This window comes from Enhydra lutris, unplaced genomic scaffold, assembly GCF_002288905.1.
Source record: "Enhydra lutris kenyoni isolate GAN:26980312 unplaced genomic scaffold, ASM228890v2 scaffoldscaffold3, whole genome shotgun sequence".
Lineage (NCBI taxonomy): Eukaryota > Metazoa > Chordata > Mammalia > Carnivora > Mustelidae > Enhydra > Enhydra lutris.
Window position 1 is genome coordinate 57150642 of NW_019154087.1, and position 27512 is coordinate 57178153.

Sequence of the window (27512 nt, forward strand, 5' to 3'; positions counted from 1 at the left end):
TTTGCCCGCAGCTGCCCCTCCCCGTCTCCGGGAGCCAAGCTCCTCACCTGCCCTCCGCCCGCCCGCAGGCCCCTAGCCAACTTTTCCCTGCAACTGGGGGGTAACAGGCACTTCTTGCCCTCTCTACTGTCCCGACGGCACCCGTATGTCTCCGGACACCTGAACACCCCAGTGTCGCTGAGGAGCCTCCCGGCAGGGAGGGGAGCACCGGTTCCCTTCGCGCCGCACATCAGCGCGGACCGCGGACGCCTCACCTCCTGGTCCCGTCCCTTCCTTTTCCTCCAGGGGAGGAGGATGGGGTTGGAAACGCTTCCCCCGAGGATGCTCGTGTGGCTGGTGGCCTCGGGGATTGTTTTCTACGGGGAGCTTTGGGTCTGCGCTGGACTCGATTATGACTACACTTTTGATGGGAACGAAGAGGATAAAGCGGAGACGATAGACTACAAGGACCCTTGTAAAGCCGGTAAGTGCCTCTCCACGTCGGGACTGTGGCGTGCGGGGGGCTGCCGCGCTGGACTTCCGAGGGCTGGCGGTGGGAGCTCACCTGTTTCCTTCTCTCTCTCACCAGCCCCTCCGTTGCTCCATCCTTGCCCTCCTTTCCTTCTCCTCCCCACCCCCAAGTGGCAGTCGCCACGGCCCGAGTTGACTGGAGTTCTGTGCTAGTGGGATCGCATGCCAAGCTCCCGGCTCCCAGTTTGGGAAAAATGTCCAGAGTTCGGATTCCCTTCCCCTCCCCCAGCAAAATGGAATAAGCCGTAAACACAGCTGGCTTGCCGTGGGTTTTAAATACCAGCACTCAGCGGGCTATATGCATCTGGAGGGGACTACACCTCCTCTTTGTTCCAGGGTGCGGTTCCCCAATGTTCGCCTGAGACCGAGTTGGTTAGAGTTCCCCAAAAGATGGGCGGGGATGGAATTGCCACCTTGGGACACCTTTGCTCCCTTTTTTGCCAGGGATCTCAAGTGTGGGATCCAGGCGAGAAGGGAATTGTGACGACCTTGGAAACTCCCACGCTAGATGGAATTCAAATGCTTTTGCCCATTTAAAATAAACCTTAAAAAAAAAAAAAAGCTCCAAGTTGTTACCCCATCTAAACTTGCGCCTTCCTTCCTGTGTACACCCCCTGGGAACTGCAGTTTGACCTTCACGGCCTGAAGCTCAGCTTCTCCTCGTCGGTCCAGGATCGGCCCGGGACCTTCCCCTCTCCCCCGCGCGTCCAGCGCCTCAGCGTGTCTCCCCTCCCGCTCGGGGCGGTGCTTCCCTCCCGCCGCCTCAGGTCTCAGCCGCACGTGCCGCAGCCGGTGACCACGTGAGCGCAGTGTCCCGGGACTCCGGGGGCCTCCAGGTTCCTGGCCCTGCGAACTTGAGGTTGAGGTGAACCGAATTCATAGTGGACTCACGACTGACTTCAGAAGGAAGGTTACAAGGGTTGTTGGGGCCGACTTCACAGAGTTGTTCGTACGCTAAAGGCACGTTCTGTCCCGTCTCTAGAGGTGTGGGCTTTGGCGAAGCAGCTGGGAGGGGAGTGGGCAAAGCATCCAGAGTTCCTCCGTGTCTGTGGATTCTGTGCGGGCTGGGTCGGGATGTGACTGCGATTTCTTTCCCTTTCATAGCTAGGTAAACCTGACTGAACCTTTCTTGGTCCCAAAGGAAGGAGAAGTGCACACGGTGAAGGAAAATGCTGGAAATTCCCTTGTTAATTTGTACCGTTGATGACACATTGCTTTGACCAGGGGCCTATGAGTGTCTGCGCACGTTATCAGATCTTTCTTCATGCGCGCTTACTGGAGATGGTTATTCAAAACTTAGGGTAGCTTAGTAGAAACTGGTCAGTCTGGAACTCGGGATTCTGATTTAGTTCTATTTTGTTTATAAGTTTCCTCCTCTCACCTTTAACACTCAGTCTATCCCACCAGAAGTTTCTCGGGCCTTCCCTGATGGTTTGTGGAACAAGACACCTTTCTGCTGTGATGGATGACTAGTGGCTGGACAACCAGAATTCAGTACTATACAACTCCCCAAACATACATTTTACTGAGGAATTAATTTTGAATCATGTTTGCAACTGGGTGAAAATTGTGTATTTTCTTGTTTTAGGTAAAGTAATGACGTGGTTTTTCTAAAAATTGTCTAGGAAAACATCTATTCTGAGGTTCTGTTGTATGAAAGGTGCGACCAGCTATTAATATGAAAAAAACGGTGCATATGTATACATTGGCCTGATTTCAGGAAAATACAGTTTTCTATACAGATTCAAGAAAAAGTTTATGCTTTTTAAAAATCATTAATTTCAAATATGAATATAAGAAGTGTCAAAAACTAGCTAGTACCATTTCAGAAAGTATGTTTTTAAGGCTTATCTTATATTAGAAATTGTCCAGAATAAGGTTCTGTGAGCATAACTAGTTTTTTTCTATTTAAGAATGTTTTCAATTTTAAAATTTAAGTGGTTGCACCATGTGTATTGAAATCTGCCTCAAGCATGAATGTTGATTATCCTCAGCAAATAAACATCTAGGGCAAGAAAAAAAATTTTAAGCGCATTTAAGTTTTTCTTTTCCTTTAATACTGGTTTATTTTAGAGCATAACCTTTGAGTACAAGAGGCATACCTGTGTCTATGTGTATATTGTATGTGTATAATGAAAGAGAAATAAGAATGACCCAAGCGGAAAGCCGAGAAATTTATCTAAAATCTGAGATCACTTTTTAAATGATCAACCCTGCTTTTTAAATTTAGTGACATGAACGGTTTTAATTTGCCATCTTGGCTAAAGAGTGGCAACTTTTATTTTTTTTTGTGGCCTCCCTTTTGGCACTGTATAAGACAAGTAAAAGTTGTAATAACAGGAAAAAAAATAAATAGCACATTGAACTCCCAAAATAAGAGTCAAAAAAAGGTCACTAAAATAAGAAATATGAGGATGGATCTGTGAAAGAAGGCCACACAAAAGCCAGAGAGGGTGCTCTAGAGATTCTGGGGCACCTTTGATCTGCCCTTTCCAAAGAGCAGAGTGGAGGGCATGGGCCATAAAGTGTCCTTTCTGAACTTCTCTTATAGCTTTATAGATTTTAAGCACTTTTTAGTACATTATTTTAGATCAACAGCCCAATATGGTGAAACTTGTTAATCTTCCCATTACACAGATAGGAAAACAGATGCTCCCCAAGGTCAAATGGTTGTTAAGATTAACCAGAACTTGATTTGAAGTCTCCTGTCAGCAAAATCTGGCATGCAATTAGGTAGATAGATAGATAAAATAATGACGTTGTATCCTTAGCTGGCCTTTTGGAGGCCTTCCTTGAAATACAAACAATAGAAATTAGTCCAGGTTTACCTAGAATCTAGACCAATAGAAGTGCAGGGACTTTCATATCTGATAAGCACGAAATGACTAAGAAGATAGTTTCATCTTTTCCAAACCCAATTACAATATAAAGTCTTTGAAGATAGGTATCATACCTGCTTTTTAATGTTTATCCCAGTAATAGATTACCACTGTTGGTACTAGTTAGTTCTCAATTCCTTCTCAGTATCTATAGACTATAAATATTAATCTTCATCCCTTATCTACAAATTTCTATTTTAACCAGTAATGTTACCCAAGAAGAAATATTCTTAATATAAATTGTTAAAACTGTGCCATTCTTAATATATTTGTGAAATACTATAATTTTTATACCTATGAGAACTCTAATTTCAAGTTCATGAAACTATTGGGCAGAAAGGAAGCCTTGTGTTAATTGAACTTTCACTTAGAAAGCCATTTTGGTATAAGTGAAAGTAGGTAAGTTAGTGCAGTGTAACTTCAGATATATTTATATAGTCGAATCCATTAGGACAGAATTTAGGTAATTAATCTCTCTCTATATGTAGATAAACACAAAGATGCAGATAATTCAAAGAGATATCTGATTGTCTTTCTTCAGCATAGTACATAGCCACCTGAGTGTGCAATCTTACTCTCTCTAGTTCAGTTCCCTTCCTAAGGGACACTGGGAAGCTGATGCTGCAGGAAGTCATTCCAGAACAGAGACTAAGGTATCCTGTTTCAGTGTTGTACTGCTCCAATAGGTGTTAATCAGAGTATTAATATCTGGAAGAGCCTGGGCAAATTTGGTGTGCAAGGTAATCTCTCAGATTTGTCTGAAGATTACCTGGAAAAGCAGAGACCCAATAAACCAAGTCTGTATTCCCTACTTCCCCTCCCTTCCTTCTTTTTTTTTTTTTTTTTTTTGTATTTAAGGGGATATCAGGAAAGCTCGGGCAATTGAAAATAGAATATGTAATAAAGAGGACTGAAGAATTTAATGTTTTGAATGATGGGGAGAGGCTGAGGAGACCGATGACGTAAAATGTTTGTCCAGAAGCTTGTCCTTATCCCTTTGGATAAGTATGAACACCTTGAAAAAAAACCCTTTCTATCCTGAATCTTCTGAGTAAATGTCTCCTTTTCCTGGAAAAAATCCAAACATGATTAAAGGTCAGTAACTTGCAAGGTTAAATTTGCCTTTAGAGTGGCATATGCAGGCCTGTTTACCTAGAAATAGGCTTTTGGCTTCCTAAATGATTCTTCTTTCTGCTGTTCTTTATATTCAGGGTCCCAGTGTCCTAGTATACTAATTCTTGGGATGATTTTCACAAGTTTATAATCTCTTGGTAAGATCTTCTCATTCTTTTGATCCTCAGCACTGTCTTTTCTAGCTTCAGCGTCAGCCTCCTAGGTATGATGTTTTAGAATTTGATGTTCAACCCTGTGTTGACTTTATTCTTTCATGATATTAAATATTGAAACATATATTTCTTGGTCAGCACCTCTGTTGGTTGCCAAACCCTCATGTTAAAAATGCATTTCATACAGTGGCTTCTCTTCACCAGCTCCTCTTCTCTTAGTATTCATTACTCAGAGCTTGTTTTTTTCTTTTTTTCTTTTTCCTCCTCCTGCTTCTGATGCCAACTTGGAAGTGGCCAAAGTAAGTTTTTGCAGAAGGGTTAGAGAAACATTATATTCTATATAATCAAATTCTGTTCATCATTTGCCAGTAGTGGTTCTGTAGTCCTTGTTGTGAGGGTCCATGTCCATTTTTGGCCCATAAATGGCAGTTCCTGTTACTAGGTATGAATTAGATAGACTATTTTTTTCTTAAATATATCCCTCAGTTTAAGAAAATATATTTTCTTAAATATAGAGTCAGTCAGCTTTCAAGCTCCTTTTTGTTTGTTGATTTACACAGTCTCCTGAGATCTTCCCATTTTTGGCCTCCAGTGAGGGTTCTGTCATTTGAAAATCTAGCTGGAAGCCCTTCATTCAGGCAGTTCGGGTAGTAATTAATGGAATCTTTATGATTTCTAGCTCAGTAGGTGGTGTTTGAGTCCTCCCTTCCCTGTTTAGGCCTCCTTGGTCTATAGTGGGACAGTTAAACGTGTGTAAGAGCCTCGCAAAGGCTTTTTGAGAAAGTTAGTGTATAATTCCACACTTTTAGTCTTGTCATCATGATAGCTCACTTTTCTATGAAAACCTAATGTATGCCATGTATGGCTTCTTCTACAGAAACCATATTGTCTCCCCTATGGTATATGTAAGAATCTTATTTTTGTGTATCTTAGCAGCTTCCCCTGATTTAAAACTTAGTGTCACTTGTCTGTAGTTAACATCACATTTTTGTAAACCTTAAGAATATTAGTCACATTAATGATCTCTTAGGCCTCTTCATCAGTGAGTGTATTAGACAGAGATTAGCCTTTAAATTTTTCTAGAACTCAGGTAGATGATAACAGGTGCTAGTGATTTACCATCATTACCTTTTGTCTCTTTAGAATATTATCTATTGTTTTTAATATCACCTTAGACCCATCTGCTTAAAATATTTAAAACTAGGACCTCCCTAAGCTTTTCTAAGAATGCTTAGAAAAGATAGAGGTAAATAATCCATTTAAAATGAGGCCTTGCACATCCTGCTGGGACCATCTGGTGTCTGGGGAGGTGGGGGAAGGGGGCTGTGCTGCTCCCCTGAACTGTAGGAGAGCCCCCTGCAGCATCTTGAGCCCATAGCTAGGTCTGGGCCAGGCCGAGGTTCAGGTGCCTGTAAAGGTTTTGGGGGATGTAGGATATCCTCTACTGGGGGAATTTTGAGGCCTCTTGCAGTTCTTTAATATTCTGAGATCTGGAATTAATCCTGGGCTTATCCTTCCTAAATGAAGGAGTGAAGAGTCCTCTCCGTAGCCCCGGATCCGTTGGAATGATTTAGCCATATGGCTTTAGTGGTTTATTTCCTTTAGTTATCTATTAAATAATGATGCTTAGGGAGGAACATTAAAAAAATATATATAGCCTTAAAGCTATGGAATGAATTGCATAGAATGTGTTTTTTCCCAGAAAGTAGGAGGGAGGGAATCCCTTGGTTATTTATTTAGTTCTTGCCATTGTCAGCCCTGAAAATGGGATATTGACTATTAGATTTGAGACATTGTGGGTTGGCTAATGGAATGCTTGTTTTGTCAGCTCTTTACAAAATGTGTGCTAATCCTGTCAGGCTGTTTTAAGGAGCTCAGCTATATATTTGTATTAAGAAGTATTGTAAATTAGGTGTTAATTGAAATCTAGAAAGTGAACCAAGGAGGCATTTGTCTTACTCAGCTCTTCTCTTGCAATTTACATTTAGAATTTGAGCTAAACTATTTGCTATGGACCATATTTTTAAAAAACCAAAAATGAAAAAATACAACACTTTCTTGATTGCTAATAGTTGTAAAAAGTTGAAACCATGCATTAAGAAGGCCAGAAGTACTCTCACATGTATTATTTTTCCCAAACAAAATCTAATGTGGTATATTTTAGTATCCTACTCAAAGCATGCACCTTAATGTTAAAAAAAAAATTTCAACAGTTTTTAACACACTACACCATTTTACAAATCAGGGGAGTTATGTGGGGATGGAGTCACAAAGCATATATTTACTATGGCATTTGATGTCTTTCCTATATTGTGAACTTCCTATTAATGACAATTTTTGTGTTGAGGAAGGCAGGAGGTGTAGGAGGGTACAAGAGTTTCTTCATTCTTTACATTTTTCATCTGCATTAAACTGTTAGCACATGGACTGGGTACCACAGGGACTCCTCGAATGGCCCTTGGCCTGGTAGCCGATCTTAGCATTTTTGAACTCTTTTCTTTGGCCATGGGAAAGATTTGAAGTGTTTATCAGGATAATCTCTATTCTTGAGCAACATTGAAAACCCCATTGGCATCAGTTCTGTGGCCTAGTGATATTGAAAGGATGGCACTCCATTCCTCTGGGCTCATCTTTCTGATCACAAATACCTAGTAGATGAGAGTTTATGATATTTTGTGTTTTGTATTCAGATTATTGTGTTGTTAAGTATACCTCATATGTAGAAGTCAAACTTTTGAAATAAACTAAGGAAGAACATCACACATAACTAGAAAACAGCCACATGGAGAACTTTCTAGAGAATGAATTCTTAGACCCCCATAGGTCTCACCCAACTGGGAATTGCCTTTGTGACTTGTGTAAAAATAACATAGTTCCTATTTTCACATTAAACATTTTAAATGATCTCTTATCTTCACCATGTCTCCATCAATTAATATTTTTGTTAGCCCTTTTGGACACATGAGGAAACAGACTCAGAAAGATTCAGGGGCTGGGCTGTCATGGCATTTGCTAAGTGGTGAGAACTTGAACCCAGGTTCTGTATTTCAGATGCCTTTCTTTCTTTGAATTGCCTGCACTGGCTCCTCAGCCAGTACAAATATATTAAGACTAGAAATTGATGTGATGGTGTTATGCCACGGGCATCTATCCATTGTGGCAAATGATTTTCTTTAGTGAGGATACGTCTTGCCTTCAACATTCTTGCATTTATGATCCATCTACTAATTTGTCAGGGGGCCAATATTTTCCATTGCATGAACTATAATATAGGGCAGACCATTGTCCCTTTCTTTTTTTTTTTTTATAACAATTTTTTTTTTTTTAAGATTTTATTTATTTGACAGACAGAGATCACAAGTAGGCAGAGAGGCAGGCAGAGAGAGAGGAAGGGAAGCAGGCTCCCTGCTGAGCAGAGAGCCCGATGCGGGGCTTGATCCCAGGACCCTGAGATCATGACCTGAGCCAAAGGCAGAGGCTTTAACCCACTGAGCCACCCAGGCGCCCCCCATTGTCCCTTTCAAAAGAGTGTTGTCTAAGTGTGGAAAGTTGCAAATGAAATGCCCAATTATGTATGGGATAAATAAAAATGCCCATCACTAGTTTTAATAGAGTTAGAGAAATATGTGAGTGCTAAGTAGTGTCAGGGAAACACTGCTGCCCGTTGTCCCAAGTATTTAATTGTGACAGCAGGCTTTTCATGTTGAATAAGGCAGAGGCTGAGTTAGATTTGAGCAGAATTCCGTCATTAGTGTCCCGTTCTTGGCGCAGGCTCTGAAGTTCTGTGTGGTATGTGTTAAATTGTTTCACACTTTAGATTTGCTGTCTGAGTATTCATTCAATGCATGATTTTGAGCCCATAAAGAGTGTGAAGAACATCCTTTCAAATGCAGCCAATGCAGGAAAGTGGTTTACTGTGTACATTATGTATGTAAATGATGTGTGAATGCCTTTGAGAAAACAAATATGCTGTGAAAAGGCTCTTAAATAACTATCTTTTCAATCCTAACTTATCTAAAAGCCCTAAGGTCAAAAGCTTGAAAGCTTTAGCAGATCATAGGGTTAACTAAACTTCTTGGAACTCCAGTGTGGTTTCCCAAGACTAGGAAGTCTGGCATGTTCAAAGTATATACTTTATATAATATTTACTAAATTACAATTTCTTTGAAGAAAACATACTACTTTTAGCAAATTGTCATGTGTTCTAGGAGGAAGAGTTCCTGCTTATATTTTTTCTCAGACAAATGGGTAAGAACAGAATCTGGAGAAACAGGCTTACCTTTTCTGTTTTCTTTTTTTTCCTAAATTTAAGAACCAAGGGTATATTTTTTATATGTACATTTTAGTCTCAGGGGAAGAAATAGTATATATCTGGACCTGGGTAGACTGTGGCCTGCAGGCAGTGACCAGCGAAGGAATAATTAGGATTTGCCATTTGGAATGGATAACAGAAGTAATGACCTAAATCAGGGAAAGAGATTTGTGAGATTTGCTGGGTGAACTTGTGACAGAAAAAAAAAAAAAAAAGATATTGATTATAAGATATACTCCAATGTTTCCAAGATTAAAAAATTTACAATAAGAATAGATATCTGGGGCACCTGGGTGGGTCAGTGTGTTAAGCCTCTGCCTTTGGCTCGGGTCATGATCTCAGGGTCCTCGGATCTAGCCCTGTATTAGGCTCTCTGCTCAGCGGGGAACCTGCTTCCCCCCCACCTCTCTCTGCCTGCCTCTCTGCCTACTTGTGATCTTTATCTGTCAAATAAATAAATAAAATCTTAAAAAAAAAAGAATAGATTTCCAATGGTGGAAGGGGCTTCATATATAAAACTGTATGAATGGGGCGCCTGGGTGGCTCAGTGGGTTAAGCCGCTGCCTTCGGCTCAGGTCATGATCTCAGGGTCCTGGGATGGAGCCCCGCATCGGGTTCTCGGCTCCCCAGGGAGCCTGCTTCCTCCTCTCTCTCTACCTGCCTCTCTGCCTGCTTGTGATCTTTCTCTGTCAAATAAATAAATAAATAAAAAATCTTAAAAAAAAAAAAACTGTATGAAAATGAAGACATTAACCTATATCTTAGTTCTGTTTTGAATGGTACCCGTAGCTTAGTGTTTCAAGGTAACTTATCATCCAGTGATAGAATCAGAATTTGAATCCAGAACTCTGGATTCCATGTGTTGCTACGTTGCTGCTGCTGCTGCTGCTGCTGCTGCTTCCTCTTCTCTCTCTCTCTCCCTCTCTTGGATAGGTGTATTTTTGAAAATTGGGGTTGGTTTCAAAATATTTTTTTAAGAATTCAGGGAGACAAAATAGTGCACCTCTTAAAAACTTGGGGTCTGGAGTGAGATGGGCATGACTTCTAATACCAGACTCCCCCACATGGTGATAGTGTGCAGCTTTTTAAAACCCTTCTTATGCTTCAGATTTCTGACCTGTAAAATGGAGATGTTGTTATGATCCTCATGGTGTTATTACACGAATGTAAAGTGAAAATCACTCTGTCTGGAACATAGTTAACACTGTATAATTTTTACTCCTAGTACCAAAAAATAGGAGGTAGAGGATTTTTTTTTTATATTGCAGCTACTTGTTTGTGGGAAGATGATCTTTATAAAAACATTTGTAGATAAAGTTCTTTTTTCTTGTCATATATAAAAATCCATTCATAGTCCAAGTCCTCTAAATCTTGCATTTAACAGGTTAAATCTCCAAGTGGAAAGGTGAGGGAGATTTGGAAATGTAACAGGGTTTACTAATATACACATTTCTTGGTGCTGTTCTCTTGGCTATTTCCTCAAATGCTTAATAGACCCAAAATATATTGACAATTTTCAATGCACATTGACTAATGTGTGAATAGAATCTTGGCTATATAGTCTTTCAGTAATTTCTGGTACAGATTTTATTTGCCATCTGGATTAACTTGAAGAGCTTACATACTCACAATCCTATGTTTACACAAAGCTAAGTTTAAGCACATGGCTGTAAGCTACAAATATTCATAAACTCATCAAACCCTTATTGAACATTTACTATGGATGAAACATGGATTTATCCTTGGAATTCCAGAAGTATGAAATATGATACCAGGCCTGACCTGGTATAAAGTTTAACTTTATCATTCTTAGGTAGATAATATTTTCTGTGTAAATAGTTGCTTATATACTAATCACTTAACTGTGCTAAAGTTATTTCAATTTATGCATTTGAAAATGGATACTATAGTAAATTGTGACAATCAAGATATATATTCTTATACATCTTTCCTGGAATTTTCTTTACTCATGATATATGAGGAGGAAAGTTTTGTGGAGAGCATACAAACTTTTAAGAAAGTACTTTGCAGACTTTGTTATTTGGCAGTGGATTGGGATGGGATGTGACCAATAATTACTTAGGCAATTATTTGGAAGAATCTGTATTGGTAATTTGATTTCCATTTATTTTTCTCAGATAGCTTGATTTAGAAATTTCAACTTCTTTTTGTCATATTTTCCCACATTATCTACTAGATTATGTTTCTGTCCTTCACACAATATCTTTATCCTTAAATGTATTTAAATGTACATGGTTGACTTTTTCTTTGTTTATAGGTCCAGGAGAAGCAAAAACAAATGGTAAAGGAAAAAAAAAATGTCTAGTCTTTTCACTTGCAGTATTCTACTGTGGTTTTGAAAAACATATATAAATTTTACTTTCTTTAAATAATATTTTGTGGGTAGTGGTATGGCAATTGGAAAACAAACTGGATTGGTAGTAAGAAATGTAATTTCCATTACTGGCTCTTCTGTTGTATTTGGGTGTAACCTTGGGGATGTCCCTTGATTTTCTGGGACCAGAGTCTCTGAGGTTTAGAAATCTCTAAGACTGTCCAAGTGACAAAGCTTTCTGAATCTTTGTGTCCCTGATATCAGAAGTAAGAGCTCTACTGAGGTGGTACCAGGAAGCTGTAGTGTCGATGGCCTGTACTGTTCAGTGAGAGGGAAAGGAAGATACTTACACGGCTCCAGTGGGCACTTTTGTTAAGGTCCCCCCTCAGGTTTCTCATGGCTCTGGGCAAATCCAGGCAGCCAACAGACTGCAGCTGCGATCGCTGTGGAGCTCCTTGACTCGACTTTGCCAAAATTATCATTGAAAGCTTTTATGCATAATTTCCAGTTCCTCTTTCCCAGCCTCTGTCCATCTATAAAAAATTTGTCAAAACCGTGACCAGGTATGCAGGCATCACCTATGTGCTCTTCAGGACGTGTTAGTATCACATTACCATTAGAATCAAAAGTTGTTCATTTGTTTCACAGGAAAGATGATTGCTTGTCAATGAGCAGAAAATGGCCAGTGGAGGGGGTAGAATTCAGTTCTTCCAAGTTTGAGGTGAATATTCATAATGGAGAGAACCAAGAGCTATCAGCAAAGAATCTATGGGACAGTTTTTCTGGCTTAAAGCATTTTATGAAATGTACAATATATTAAAAGATACATTCTTATATCAATTAATTGCATATCTATCCTGAATATATTCTTTCACTTGATACCAGTGTATATTGTTAATTATCTCTATAAAATTCAGTTTCATAAGCCTTCAATTTATCTGAATTGTCTAGTAAAGAACTACTTTTTTCATCACAAGTTAATTCATTTTATGTATTCATTTTTTTTTTTTTTAATGAAGAGTCTCAAATTCTCAAACAAATCTTTGCCAAAGGAGGTTTTCATTCTTGAGCTTTTTTATGAGTAAGGAATGAACTCCAATAGAAATTAGTCACGGGAATCTAGGTGGTGTGGTTTTACTTAAAGAGCACTGGATATTGTGTTAGGAGACTTAGGTGCAAGTCTAGGGTCTTCTGTGTTTAATTCTGTTATTTTGGTCTACTTATTTAATGCTGCTGAACTTAAAATCATTTGTAATAGTGGGATAGTATTACCTCATCTATGAAACAAGTAAGGATTAAATGCATAAGTGTGATGCACTGTACAGATGTAAATTAATACAGCCGATATTTTACACCTGGTGTGTTTCAGGAAGATGGGGGGATACATATAAGATATAACCCTTCCTATAGTGATTTCAGTATCTACCTGAAAAAAGGCAACACATATTTCAGTTGTCAGTATGAAAGTTCAGTAAGCAAAATATCGTGGTAACTTGGAGGAGGGAATGCATTGTTTGGGATTGGAAAGGCTTCTCAGGGAAGGTGAGTTGGATCTCAGTCTTAAAAGTTTTTCTCTTGGGCAAAAGGTGGTATAAAACCTTATAGAGTCAAATAACTAAGATAAAAAGTGAAGCTGTGAAGATTCATGGAATTTTATGAAAGAGGAGGTGGGGGGAGGTGATAAATAGTCTACTGTGGGTAGTGCAGAGGGTATGTAAGTGTTTGTGTTTTGGCAAGAAATGATTTGGGAAAGTGCAATGTAAAGGATTTTTAATGCCCAGGGGAGGGTGATCCTGATCCTCTTTGCAACAGGATGGGGAATTACTGGAAATTTATGTCAGATTACTGGCTTGATAACAACCTTATTTTTTAAAGGTAACTGAGTATGTAAAGAATGGTCTGATATGGTAACTGTGGGAGGTAAGAAGCAGGTGGGAGCAGGTAGACTTGTTACAGCTGTAGTAAAGATAGTGGCAAGTGTTGATGAGTGTTTGCATTTGTACTGTGGCAGTAGTTATAGAAAAGAGGGATTAGGTTTAAGAGACCAGTCACCAAGTGGATAGCCTTGGAGTGAGGGTCAGAAGGTAGAAGAAAAGGAGGACTCAAGGATGATGTTTCCGTGGTTGCACACTTGAGTGAGTGGGTAAACAGGGATACAAAAGAGCAAGGTAAGAAACACAGAATAATAATAGTAATAATAATAATAATAATAATAATAATAATAAAAGTTTGTCTTTTGTAAAGCAAATAAATTTGGTTTTAAGATCCCTTTGAGTTTTACATACCTGATGTTTTTATGTTGTTATTCTTTAGGGGTATATTGATTATATTTGGACTTTGGTATTCTTTATTAACTTTGAAAGCAATTGTCATGTTCCACTGTTTAGACTGGAATTGCCTTGAACCTATGAATTAATTTAGTGAGAATTATTTTTATGATATTGAGTATTCTAATCCATGAACATGGTATGTACCTGCATTTATTTAGACTTTCTTTAATACTGTTTAACACATTTTTAGTATTTTTAACTATAAAGGTTTTTTCTGCATATTTTGACACATATATTCATATATTTTCTATTTTTTGATGATATAATGTAGTATTTTATAAAATTTCTTTTAAGCCATTTGCTGCTATTGTGTAGAAATGTATTTGATTTTTGATGTTTACTTTTTATTGCAAATCCTTGCCAACCTCTCACTCATATTAATAATTTATCTGTATGTTCTTCACACAGGCAATCAACTTATCTGCAGTAAATCTGCAGCTTTGTTTCTTCCTTTACAATTCCTGTGCTTTTAATTTAATTTAGTTTTCTTGCTGATATGTGCTGATAGTTTTCCAGTGTTATTTGGAAATGATGACTGAGGGCTAGATTACCCTATTCTCAATTTTAAGTAGAATGTTTTAAATTACTTATCAACTATGCTATTTGGTGTCTTTAAAAATTGATACTTTTTATCAGATCAAAGAATTCTGCTTTTACTGAGATGATATGATTATTTTTATTTTACCAGTTAGTGTGGTGTATTAGAATAATTGATATACTAATATTAACTCATTTTGCATTTCTGGGATGAACCTAATTTGAACATAATCCATCATTCTTTTTACACCCTTGTATTCTGTTTATCGATATGTTCTTTAGAATTTTTGTTTCTCTGTTCATTAGTTAAATTGGCCTGACTTCTTTTATTGTTCTTACTGGGTTTTGGTGTCAAGATTGTGTTAGCCGCATACTCTGGAATATTTTGTGGAAGATTGGAGTTATTTGTTCTTTTAGTAAATTGAAAGGATTATTTTTTGTTTCTGTCCAGTGTTTAGCATTACTAACGGTTTAGGACAAGTTTAAACTGAATTATCTGCTTGAGTTTATTTATACTATTAGGTCGTATAAATTTAGAATGCAAACTTACTTTAGGGATGATTTTTGCCTATGACATTTGAGAGGATATTTGCTTTTCTCTCTCTTATTTAGTTTTAAGCTTCCAGATAATCAGATTTTGTGCAGTTACCTGGAGTGATATGGATTTAATTTTCATTCTTCCTTATACTCAGGCAGGCCAGATTTAGGAGTCTCAGATTTTGCGGGGGTTATCTATTATACTTTACAGCTTTGGTGAGCCTTGCACTGTCTTCTTTCTTCTGAACCCTGGTTAATAACAAAATTCAATAATCAGGTCACCTAGGCTTGGTAAATCCCTTCACTTGAGAGTTGGCTTTAGTCTTCTGCCTATTTTTCTGTGTTCCCTCCTTCACTTAAACATGAAGATGTTTACTCATCCTGTCATACATGCAGGGAGATTTTTAAAATATTTTATCCACCAATTTTAGTTACGTAGGAAGCTCTGTTACCTAGTCTGCCATGTTTGTAGAGACAGCAGTCTTTATAAAAGGTTTTAAATATTAAAAAGGACTTTATAATGCTGGGCATCATCAAGGAATTTCTTTTTGGAATTTATAAATTATGATGATTAAATGGCTTTATTTAAAATTAATTTATCATCTTATGTTAAAGGTAAACAAAAGGTCTTTTATGAGAATATACCACATGCCTACTTTGGTTCGTAATGATCCAGCCACCATTTGTTTTAGCTGACTTTTCAGGACATTCATTCAGTCTCAGGTATGCGCAAGAACTCCAGAAGTTTCATGATTTTTTTGTGAAGATTTCATCGTAAATGTAAACATTTGCATGCCCTTCACTTGGAAGTATTCAATTCAGATTTCATGGGGAAAGAAAATCTCAAACTAGCCATTATGATTTGCAAGGGAAAGACACTGCTTGAAGCAAGCAGTATGCAGTTTACCTCCACTGACTTGCTGCCTAAAGCAAATACGATTACTTTTTAACTTTGTTAGAAAAAGCTAGTATTGGGGCGCCTGAGTGGCTCAGTGGGTTAAAGCCTCTGCCTTCGGCTCAGGTCATGATCCCAGGGTCCTGGGATCGAGCCCCACATCGGGCTCTCTGCTCAGCGGGGAGCCTGCTTCCTCCTCTCTCTCTGCCTGCCTCTCTGCCTACTTGTGATCTCTGTCTGTCAAGTAAATAAAATCTTTAAAAAAAAAGAAAAAGCTAGTATTATGCTTTTCACTAATTTACTATAATGTAGATCAGGAATGTGTTTTAGCATATTTTGATATTTAATGCTTTCTGTTTTATTGATTTTGAAAACATAGAGAAGCAACCCACCATTATTTAATCTCTTTAATTTTTCAAATTAATAAGGTTTTTCTTGTTTTAATTTAAAATAAGCAGAATTTCTTTAACCTCTTCTCACATGGTTTTTAAAACTTTTACTAATATGACTTTAACCTCAATTAACAACTCTTTCAAAATGACATTTCATTTCAAAGAATATTTTAAAAGAAAATATTATTCTCTAATTTGTAAAAATATACCTCTGAAGGTACTCTTAGTAATTATAGCCTGAAACTCCTCATATTACAGGCACTGCAATGCTGTTTTGAAGTCCTAACCAATCCCAGTTATCATGCTTAACTTATTTGAAACAGATTTTGCAAATAGGTAGAGTTGGAAGTGGTGATTTTATTATGTATAAATGTAGGTGAGTTAGTGAATATGTCATTTACTGATTCAGTATGGTTTCCTGAAAACATGGATTAATGATTTTTTTCAAATAAGCATTGCTCTCTCTATGCCTCTTTTAAAGCACAGATACCCTTTGTTGAGTAAGGATCAAGTCATTAACATGAAAATCACTAACATGGAAGATTAGGTCAGTTTTATAAATGTACCAGGAACAGAAAATGAGAAGGTGGAGAATGGAACTCTGAGGATAATCCTATCCTACTTCACTTTGCTCTTGGGTAGCTCCTAGTCTGGATACCTCTTACCCTTAAACTTTTGCGTTCTTTTTATGGGTGCCTCTGTGTTATGCCCAGTTTTTCTTGCTTAGCTTTGATCTGGGTTGTGGTTATAGAAATTATTTTCCCTAAAGAAGTTTTTCTGACCTTACTTTAGAAGAGTTTGTCTTCAAGATTGGTAGCTATTTCTGTGAACTTCAGTCCTTGTCACAATTCCAAATCGTGCTTGTCATTTTGAGTCATCAGTGAGTAGGTAGGTTTGTACTGGGCTTTTGAATGAGAGTATCACTTGATAGTCCTATAAACTTGCTTATAATGATCATAATTTTTAAACTGCTTTTTAAAATTTTTAAATTTTTTAAAAAATATTTTATTTATTTATTTCACAGATAGAGATCACAAATAAGCAGAGAGGCAGGCAGAGAGAGAGGGGAAGCGGGCTCCCTGCTGAGCAGAGAGCCCGATGCGGGGCTTGATCCCAGGACCTTGAGATCATGACCTGAGCAGAAGGCAGAGGCTTTAACCCACTGAGCCACCCAGGTGCCCCTAAACTGCTTTTTAAGTAAGGTTTTCTATATAGGTTTTCACTACTTAAAGAAAATTTGATCCAAATTGAATAACCATATTTCTTGAAATGGGACTGATAAAATCTTATTAAATTCAAACTATGTGAAGATTATCATTGTGTCTGAAGCAACTAAAAAACTGGACAAAGTATAAGGAATAATAGTTCTAAGATGTTGAGCATCAAGCAACAAAGGACAGTGATTTTGGGGAGATAGGAAGTAAAAGGTGAGCCTTATGACTACATCAGCTTACTGAGGAGAATCCAGGCAGAGACCAGAAGTTTCCCTTTATTGAAGATATGGAGCTGGGAGTCCAGAATTCAAGACAGCTAGAATTTGCAAGGCAAAATACCAGAGGGCAGATTGAGGCACAGAGAAAAAGCTCTGGAGATCTGCAGAGAATCCCCTTGTTCTAATCTAACCAAATAGTTAGCTGACCACTGATTAGTGTCTTCATGTAAGAAGACTACCCAAAGCTCGGGAAATAACTACCCTAAAAAGATAAGACAGAAAAATCCTTGGAACTCACAAAGAGCTGGTAATAGTGTTCTCTTCTCACTTAGCAGAAAGGATAAACTCCATAATTTACTGGATATCAGGTAGATATCCTGAGAAGTGTTTTTCCAGAGTCTTGGGAAAAACTAAGCTCTAGACTAAAAACTGCTCTGGTCCTTTCTAATGAAGCTTGAAAAAAAGACCAGAAAATATCCAAGTAACTTCACTTTCCCAGAACAAAACTCATGAATATTTATGGAAATATAAAAATATCCAGCAACCAGCAAGTTAAAATTCAATCAGTATTATATCTGGCATGCAATCAGTATTGCAGCATTGCTTTAAGAGGCAAAACAAAAACAAAAAAGCCCCCCACTCCACCAAACGAAGAGAAAACTTGGAAGCAATGGGAATGTCTATCGTTAAGAAAGTGGTTGATTAAAATATGTTACATGGTTAGTAGAGAATAAAATGAAGCTCTTGAAAGAATTAGTTTAGCATGTATCTCTTGACCTAGAGAGATATTCATGGTATAATAAATGAAGAAAAAGTGAGTTCCAAAAATGCACAAAAATTATGTATTTGTCTATATATTATTTACATATGAAAGATAAAGAAATAGAAAAAGATAAGGAAGGTACACACCAGAGTGATAGTATTTGTTAGCTCAGGAAATGGAACTGAAGTAGGGTATGGAGACCATATGTAAGCATACCTGACTTTATTATACTTTACTTTATTGAACTTTGTAAATATTGTGTCTTTTTAGAAATTAAAGGTTTGTGGCAACTCTGTATTGAGCAAGTCTGTCTGTTAATGCCATTTTTCCAATAGCATATGCTTATTTCATGTCTCTGCAACACATTTTGGTAATTCTCACAATATTATAAAAATTTTCTTATTATTTTTGTTATAATGATCTGTGATCAGTGATTATGATTTGCTGGAAGGCTCAGATGATGATTAGCATTTTTTAGTCATAAGACATTTTTAAATTAAGGTATATACATTGTTTTTCTTTTTTTGACATAATGCTATTATACACTTTGTAGTGTAGCTTTTTTTTTTTTTTTTAAGATTTTATTTATTTAGTTGAGAGAGAGAAGGTGAGAGAGAGTGTGAGAGGGGAGAAGGTCAGGGGAGAAGCAGACTCCCTGCAGAGCTGGGAGCCTGATGGGAGACTTGATCCTGTGACTCCGGGATCATGACCTGAGACAGAGGCAGTGGCTTAACCAACTGAGCCACCCAGACACCCTGTAGTATAGCTTTAACCTAATTTTTATATGCACTGGGAAACTAAAACATTCATTTGACTCATTTTATTGCAATATTTGCTTTATTGAGGTGGTCTGGAACAGGACCTGCAATATTTGCCAATAATTTTTCTTTACTATAATTTAATTATTTCACTTGTAAAATAAGCATAAATTATCTCATAATTTTTAATCTTTAAAATATTTAAGAGAAAAAATTATGACAACGACTATATGGGGATATTAAAGATCATTATGATATAAAATGACAACATAGAAATATTAATTTGACTATAAACTTTGATTTTACAACCATAAAAATGAGATATGCATGTGGATAAAAACCAGTAAGAACTTCAGAGTTTTTCCAAAGAATGCAAGATATACATATACCCCCCCTTTTTATATCTGAATACTTGTGGGCAATAATGATAGCTCTCTGATGTAAAGTATGTAAAATATAGATGCATGTGGACAAAGTGTAAATGAGAAAATGTGAAAATGAACAGTGTTAAGATGGCAGGTTATGAATCATTTTGTGTTTTCAATTTCCCCGAACTTTATATAACGTTGTACTGTCTTTATAATAAAAAGTAGCTCAAAACCCAAGAGGGCTTGCAAAGAACCACAAAAATATGATTTACAATGAGGAGAAAAATCAGTAAAATAAAAGCATCTCAGAAATGATACAGATGATAGGACTAGTAGAGAAAGATATTAAAGTAATTACAATGGCATTTCATATGTTTAAGAAGCTAGAAAAAATTTTTAACGTGTTATGTGGAGATACGAAGTTTATAAAAAAGACCCAAATCTAATTTATAGAGAAGAAATATCTAGTGACTGAGATTAAAAATACACTGGATGGTATTATCAGCAAATGATACATTGCAGAAGAAAAGATTAGTAAACATGAACACTGTAAAAGAAACTACGCAAAATGGAACACAAAGAGAAAAAAAGACTTTAAAGTTCTGAGTGGAGTGTTAGTGAGCTGTGGCAAAGGCAAATGACTTAATATGCAAGTAACTGGAATTTTTAAAAAATATTTATTTATTTATTTGAGAGCGAGCGAGCACGCGTGCATGCATATGTGCGCGCACAGCAGGGAGGGGAAGAGGGAGAGAGAGTCCCACGTTGACTCTGTGCTAAGCACAGAACCTGATGTGAGGCTTGATCCCATGACCCTGAGATCATGACCTTGAGCCTAAACCAAGTCATTCACTGTAACTGAGTCACGCAGGTGCTGCACAAGTAATTGGAATTCTTGAAGGAGAAGAGATAAATGTGATGGTGGAACACAGCCTAGAAAACTATTGGAATAAATAATGACTGGAAATCTCTAAATCTGATGAAAACCATCAACCTATTGATGCAATAATGTCCATAAACCCTAACTAGAAGAATCGTGTAGAAACTGCAGATGTCACGGCATAATCATACTTTTTAAATCCAGCGATGAAGAGAAAATATTAGAGAAAGCAGAGAAAAGAGCACACCGCAGAGGAACATGTAAAGGATTTGTATACGGAGGCGCAAAGGTGAGAATGACAGCGGGTTTGTCATTGTAAGCAAGGCCAACTGGACAGCGGAGCAACGTCTCCAAAGTATTGAAGAAAACTTCAATTTAGAAGCCTTTGTTCAGTGAAGGTACCTTTCAGAAATGAAGTGAAGTACTTTTTCAGACATACAAAAGCTGAAGGAATTTGTAACTCTCCGACTTATCCTATAAGAAATGTCAAAAGAAGTCCTTCAAGTAGTGGGCAAAGAGCAACAGAGGACAATCTGAATCTACGCAACGGAATGAAGAACGTGGGGGATGATCACTATGTTGGTAAACAAAACCTTTTCTTTCATTGTTTAACTCTCCTTTGTTGTTTAAAACTTTCCTTCTGTCCTGTCTTAATGTGTCTCATTTCACAAAGCATTTGGTGTTCTACATTCTCCCTATTTATTGTGACTTTCCATACTGCCCTTTAGTTCTTATCTCCTGGGCCATATTTACCTTGTTATGTTCCTCTCCCTATTGTCTTCCTGTTTGCTGACCTACTCTGCTCATACTCCTCCCTCCCTGAACTTACACACGTGCACACACATGCGCACACGCATACACACACCTACTTTTGTAGTGGTGCAATTTGGTTAAAATTAGCATCAAATACAACTTGAAGAGATCCTATAATAATTAAGAGCAGTGAATATTGGAAATGTTTAGGGTTAGGGGCCAGAATGAAAAGAGTATCCGAATATGTTAAAACCAATGTTATGATTCTAACCTGTTTTCTAAAAGCATCATCAGTTGCTTATCAGACTCACTCTAGTTGCTCACCAATGAGAGACCCCACAAATGTCCAGTGGGGCAGATACCCTCCTTATATCCTAGAAATGACTGCTTCTCTTTTCAGAGTAATAATGCCCCAGTTCATTTCAAGATAGAGCAATTTTCTATACTTTATAGTTCAGGAGTCAGTAACTGCTGACTTATTTTTCTTTCTTTTTTTTTTTTTTAAGATTTTATTTATTTATTTGACAGACGGAGAACACAAGTAGGCAGAGAGGCAGGCAGAGAGAGACGGAGAAGCAGGCTCCCCGCTGAGCAGAGAGCCCGATGCGGGGCTCGATCCCAGAACCCTGGGATCATGACCTGAGCCGAAGGCAGAGGCCTTAACCCACTGAGCCACCCAGGCGCCCTGACTTATTTTTCTAATAGAAGTTTTATTTTAAAAAAAAGAGTTTTATTGAAACATATCCATGTCCCTTCTTTACCATATTGTCTATGGGTGCTTTTGTGCTGTAATAGCAGAGTTGAATAGTTGCAGTCGCTAGAGGTAGCATGGACCTTTTGCAAGCCTAAATTGTTTACTTTTTGGCCCTTTAAGAAAATGTTCTTTGGCCCCTAGCAAACAGAGCACTTACTATGTACTAGGGTTTTTGTTTTTGTTTTTGTTTTAGAGAGAAGAGAAAATGCATGTGTGTGTGTGGTGGGGGGAGGGGCTGAAGGGGAGGGAAAAAGAGAATCTTAAACAGGTTCCACACCCAGTGGAGAGCCCCACACAGGACTCCATCTTACAACCCTCAGATCACGACCTGAGCTGAAATCAAGAGTCAGATGCTTCACTGACTGAGTCACCCAGGTACCCCTTAGGTACCAAGTTTTAAAAAATATATTAAGTACAAATATTAATTTTAAAACTCATAAAAACTATATGGAGTAGATATTACAGTACCTATTTAACTGAGGAAACTGAGGCACAGAGCATTTTGTCCCAAGTCACAAAGTTAATAAGTGGTAGGTCCAGGATTCAAACAAAGGTGGCTTCACTCCAGACTCTGGGCTTTTAACAGCTGTCTCATACTGTTGCTCCAATTGAAGAAATAAAGGAAATACAGAATTAAGAAAAAAAAATCCAGTACATGGAATATATGGTTAATTTATGGTGGACAGCCAACCAGTTTAGGTGAAAAGCAGAGCATTATTTAAATTACAAGAAAGAAGATAAAATACATTTAATTAGCTTTAGATTAATTATTATAGTTTCTTTAGACTTATCCACGAAAGAATAATTATAGGACTAAGCAAGTTTAAAAAAAAAAATTTAGTATTATTCGCCCTTAGTGAATTACTTCTTTGAATTAGACCTGTATACGCAATCAGGATAGTAATTCTGTAGGATAGTAGACTCCTTTTGTCAACTTCTCCATTTCTCTGTTTTTCTTTTTCCTTTCTGTTTGGTTCAATGTTATATCCATGGAACTGTTCCAATGAGAAATCAAAATCATTTCCAAAAATTTTAGTTCCTTAACTTTGAGTTTTCCCTAAACCTGTTTTATATTTTCTGCATCATTGTAATAGAGAAATCGGTAAGCATTTATTTTGCTAATTGTTCGTAACTAAAACGTGAAATAAAACAGGCTCAAGAGATTCTGACAGCTTGCTTATTTTTCTTGAAATTATTTGAGTTTGGATTTTTGACATAGTGGTCTAAAAAAGTTTAAAAATTATAAACATGCAACTTGGTAACTGTTTCTCCTTATGGAGACTGTAGTTATGACCAGAGCTCAGCATGAACTGATATTTAAAAGTATGTCATGGTAGCGCTTTTATTAAAAGACCACCATGCCATAACCGTTTTTATTTTTGGACTCAAGCTGTAATGTCCTTTCTCTTTTAGGGTGATAGTAGGTATTTCTTTCAAGATAGGAAGCATGAATTTTGTTCATTATGAGATGTTAAAGTAATACCTATTCATTGCACCCAAATGGCCATATTAGCTATTAAAAATGTGTACAATTTCTTTTACTAGGCACCTGTGGAATATGTGAGAAATTAAAGAGTATCTCAAAAAGGGCGTCTTGTCCTAAAAAGAGATTATAATCTGGTTAGGAGTAATAGAATAAATATACAGATGATGGTATTAAAAAATGCAGAGTTAGGTCAGTTTCACATAGGACACTTTATACACTTATGATACGTTAGACAGTATTGCATTATTGAATTACCTGTTTAGGACAATGCTATAAATTGATATGAACTATAGTAAACATTTGAAACAAACAGTGCTGTAGGACTTAAAAAGGAAAAGACATTCTTTTACCAGTTCACCTTGGAATGCTTTACAAAAAGATGTGGACTAGATTTTGAGTAGATAGGAAAGATTAGATTATAATGAATACTGAATATTCCTATAACACTTGGTTTTTTTCAAACACTTTCAAAAATCTAATCTGATTTTGTAACAACCTAATAGAACAAGTAACATTGTTTTTCTCATTTGAAAATTAATTTAAGATAAGAGGTTAAATGTCTTCGGTGTACACAAATGATAAGTGGTGTTGTTGCTCTTAAGGGTCTTCAAACTCAGAATCTTCTTAAGTTTTCTTTTGTACCACCCTTTAAAGAGGAGAATGGAAAGCACTAAGCTAGACTCATTCTGCCTCGAACTCAGGAAAAAGGAGTTGGAAAATAGGTGAGAGACAGGGAGGTGTTCAGACTCTGGAGATCCTTAGATGCCTGAGAATAGATTTGAGGTGGGAGCAAGGCAAGAGAAAATGAGTGGATGATTGTAATAATCCAGGCAAAACAAGATTATGGCACAGACCAGGGTATGGGTAATGAGGTTGAAGGGAAGTGTTTTGATTCCGGATACGTTCTGAAGACAGAGCCAACTGTATATGTTGATGAACATAATGTGGGGTCTTGAGAAAAAGAGTCAAGAATGAATCCAAAATTTAAAACTTGGATTTAAAAATTTCAATTTCAGTTTAAATTTATTTTTAGAAATTTAAAAATAAAATTATGGGGAACCCAGATATGAGCAGGTCAGAGTTGAGTTTTAGATGTGTGGAGTTGAGATATGAATGAGCCATCCAAGTGGTGATGTCAGATAGGCAGCCGAACACATGAGTTTAGAGCTCAGAGTAGAATCTGGACTGGAGAGATGAAGTTAGAAGTGATCAGAATGGAGGAGGTATTTATAGAGGTGAGACTGTGTGCTGAATCATTAGGGGAATGATTGCAGATAAAGAAGAGAAGAGGTCTCAGAACTTGGTTCTGAGGCACTCCAGCATTCTGAAATCTTGAAGATGAGGAGGAAACAATAAGGCGCTTGACATTGATGTGGTTGCTTTAGAATAAGGTGAAATGAGGCTGCCGAATATGGGAAAGCTGTAAAGGCATGTTGAAACGTAACTTGAAAGCACCTTGGAGAGATTTTTTTTTTTTCCTAGACCATGCTATAGGTATAATGGTATGTTAGGCATAGAGTAGTTCAAGAAAGTCCATCATAAAACAGTGTAGTGATTAAACATTTTTATTTATTGGATGAAGGAATGTTTATGGCTGTCACAATAACAGAGTGAGAAGTAACTAATAGGGAGTCATTATCCTTATTTTTGACATGAGGAAACTGGGACCAGAGAAGGTGAATGAGTTGCTTCTGGTTTTACAATTCGTAGTAGACTTTTTCTGGTTACTAACATCAAGTGAATTGTCAATACCTGCTGTATTCCCTGCTGCCAAAGATCTTGATAAATTTCTAAAAGTGTATTTTATAAGAAGAAACAAATTAGAGATCAGAATAAAGTAAAGTAATTGATGTTAAGGAAGATAACAGAAGAACGTTTGAACACAGTGACACAGCCTTCGAGGACATGAGGAATCACAAGGTGCTGAAGAAATGACTGGACTGAGAATCAAGAAATTTGGATACCAGTCCTGGCTGCTTAACTTTCTGAAAGCCTTGAAACCAGTTTCTCAAGCTTGCTGTATTGCTGAGAGCACAGCTTTCATGTAGAAAAGGATTTGTAAACACATTAAAGAGGCCTGGGGGGACATATATATAATTAACTTCTGGGGGGCAGGTTGGACTTGGAGGAACAACTATGGGAGACTTTTACTTTCCTCTTCAGTATTGTCTGGTTTGTTTAGAATGAACATGTGTTACTTTTTTTTAGTTTCATGAAAAAGACAAAAATGAGGAAAAACTATAAGAAAAAGTTCAATTCAACAATTTCTAGACATCAACAGAAAGATGTAGTTCATATCCATTTGGTATCCAAGTCTACAGTTCCGTAAAATTAGGGAGTTTGAGTAGAGTCGCTAAAAGCAGTTCCAACTGTAGCATCCTGCCATTCCATGGAAAGCCACACGTTTCAGGATGTGGGCCCTTTTCCTTATTACTATATAAAAGGGAATCTTTGGACTAATATGTCCAAGAAAATCAGGTAACTGAAGTGCCTGGTACATTGTAATAATGAACTTATAATGTGGATCTAAGTAATTTAGTAAAATAATACGCTATTTCACATAACCATAATAACCACTTGAAACAGTTACTGTTGTTATCACCCATTTGTCATTCAGTTTTACATATGAGGTCATTGGAGCTTCTCAAGATTAACTGACATGCTGTGATCACACAGCTGCTAAGTGATGAAACCCAAACCTGAGTTCTGAGCCTGAAATCTCAAACACTCAGTCTTTCTTGGGGGGTATACCTTCCTTGATGTGGGGTAACGTTGATTTATTTCCATTTACAAAGTGGGAAAACCAGAGTTTACTTGATCAAGTGCCTCATTTCTGTACTCCCACCCCCTTATTTCTTTTCAAGTTAACTTTCCAAGTTAACTAAGGGTTCACTTTTCCTTTCTGTGCCTCACATGCTTAAAAAACTACCCTCATCTGGGGTGCCTGGGTGGCTCAGTGGGTTAAGCCTCTGCCTTCAGCTCAGGGCATGATCTCAGGGTCCTGGGATCGAGCCCCGCATCGGGCTCTCTGCTTAGTGTGGAGCCTGCTTCCCCCCTCCCCCCACCCCCTCCTCCCCCCCCCCCCCCGCTTGCTGCTCTGCCTGCTTGTGATCTCTGTCTGTCAAATAAATAAATAAAATCTTAAAAAAAAAAACCAAAAAACTACCCTCATATTCTTTAGTCCTAAAATGCGTTGTTCAGATTTTAATGTTTCTGAAACACAAATCTTATCACTAATGGGTCTGTTGAATGTTGAATTTTCTACAGAAAAATTAGAATTGAAGATCTTCTTAAATATAATATTTCCGAATCCTGACAATGAGGCATTAGACTTTTTTATTGACAAAACTGTTACATTCTTTAACAGTCTAGCAACACATACATCCAGTTTCCTTGACTGTCTTCCTGGTTGTAACACACTATCTTATTGAGATCTCCTGCTTGAGTCTCTGATACCCATTTCTCTCTTGTCAGACATGAATCCCACGGCTCCCCACCCCCACTCCCCAGTTCAGCCGCCTCCTTTGCTACCTCCTAATGCTCATTCCAGAACTTGATTTGGGTTGTCCACTGTTCTGGTTTCCTACTCAGTTTCTGTGACCCATGTGAACAGCTCCCAAACCTGTCAAAATATCAGAATCACCTGGAGACATTTTTAAAATGACAGATTCTGAAGTATATCGGAACTACAGAATCAGTTGCTTGAATTGAAACCTGAAATTTATACTGAAACACGTTGCTTTCATGCACTGCCAGACCAGGCATTTCTGTCCATGTAATACCTTTGCTGGAAACAAGTTTCTATGTCGATTTTCTCCCAGTTCAATGGTCCGGGATCTTTATATGCGGTGGGAAGTTAGAGAATGCGATATCATTCTGTCATGGCACCTTGATTAGAAACTTTATTATTGAGAATTATTTTGAGAAGACATTCTAACTCTAGAAGCATGTGTCTGTTTGCTCTTCGTGTTGTGTAAGCACATCATAGTAAATGAGATTTAGAATTATAATCCCCATAGAGGTGCTCATTTCCCCATATAATGAAAAGAAAAATGGGGGGGGGTGAATTTTTTTTTATCGTTTTCTTTCATCACATATAAACCACTTTGTGCATTGGGGTTTACAAAGAAATATTTTTAGAAAATCATCTTCATACCACATAAACTGTGAAGTAGTTATGTTTATTCCAGTTTTTGAAATAAGACATTTCAGCCAGTTTCCAATGAATATTTTTTTTATTTGAATAATAAGTCCAGATCATTGAATTTTTTTGATTCCCTTTGGTACATGATGAGTTTCTTATGA

The 27512-nt window shown here is 37.5% G+C and overlaps 1 protein-coding gene across 1 annotated transcript in view; it reads left to right on the forward strand.

Annotated features, from left to right (window-relative positions):
• The first annotated feature begins 225 nt into the window (after positions 1-225).
• Positions 226-27512, forward strand: part of LOC111156114 (tolloid like 1) — a 208394-nt gene continuing 181107 nt past the window's right edge. Inside the window, exon 1 of the mRNA XM_022516745.1 lies at positions 226-463. Within this exon, the coding sequence (XP_022372453.1) occupies positions 295-463 (169 nt within the window). The 5' untranslated portion in view covers positions 226-294. The remainder of the gene's footprint in view (positions 464-27512) is intronic.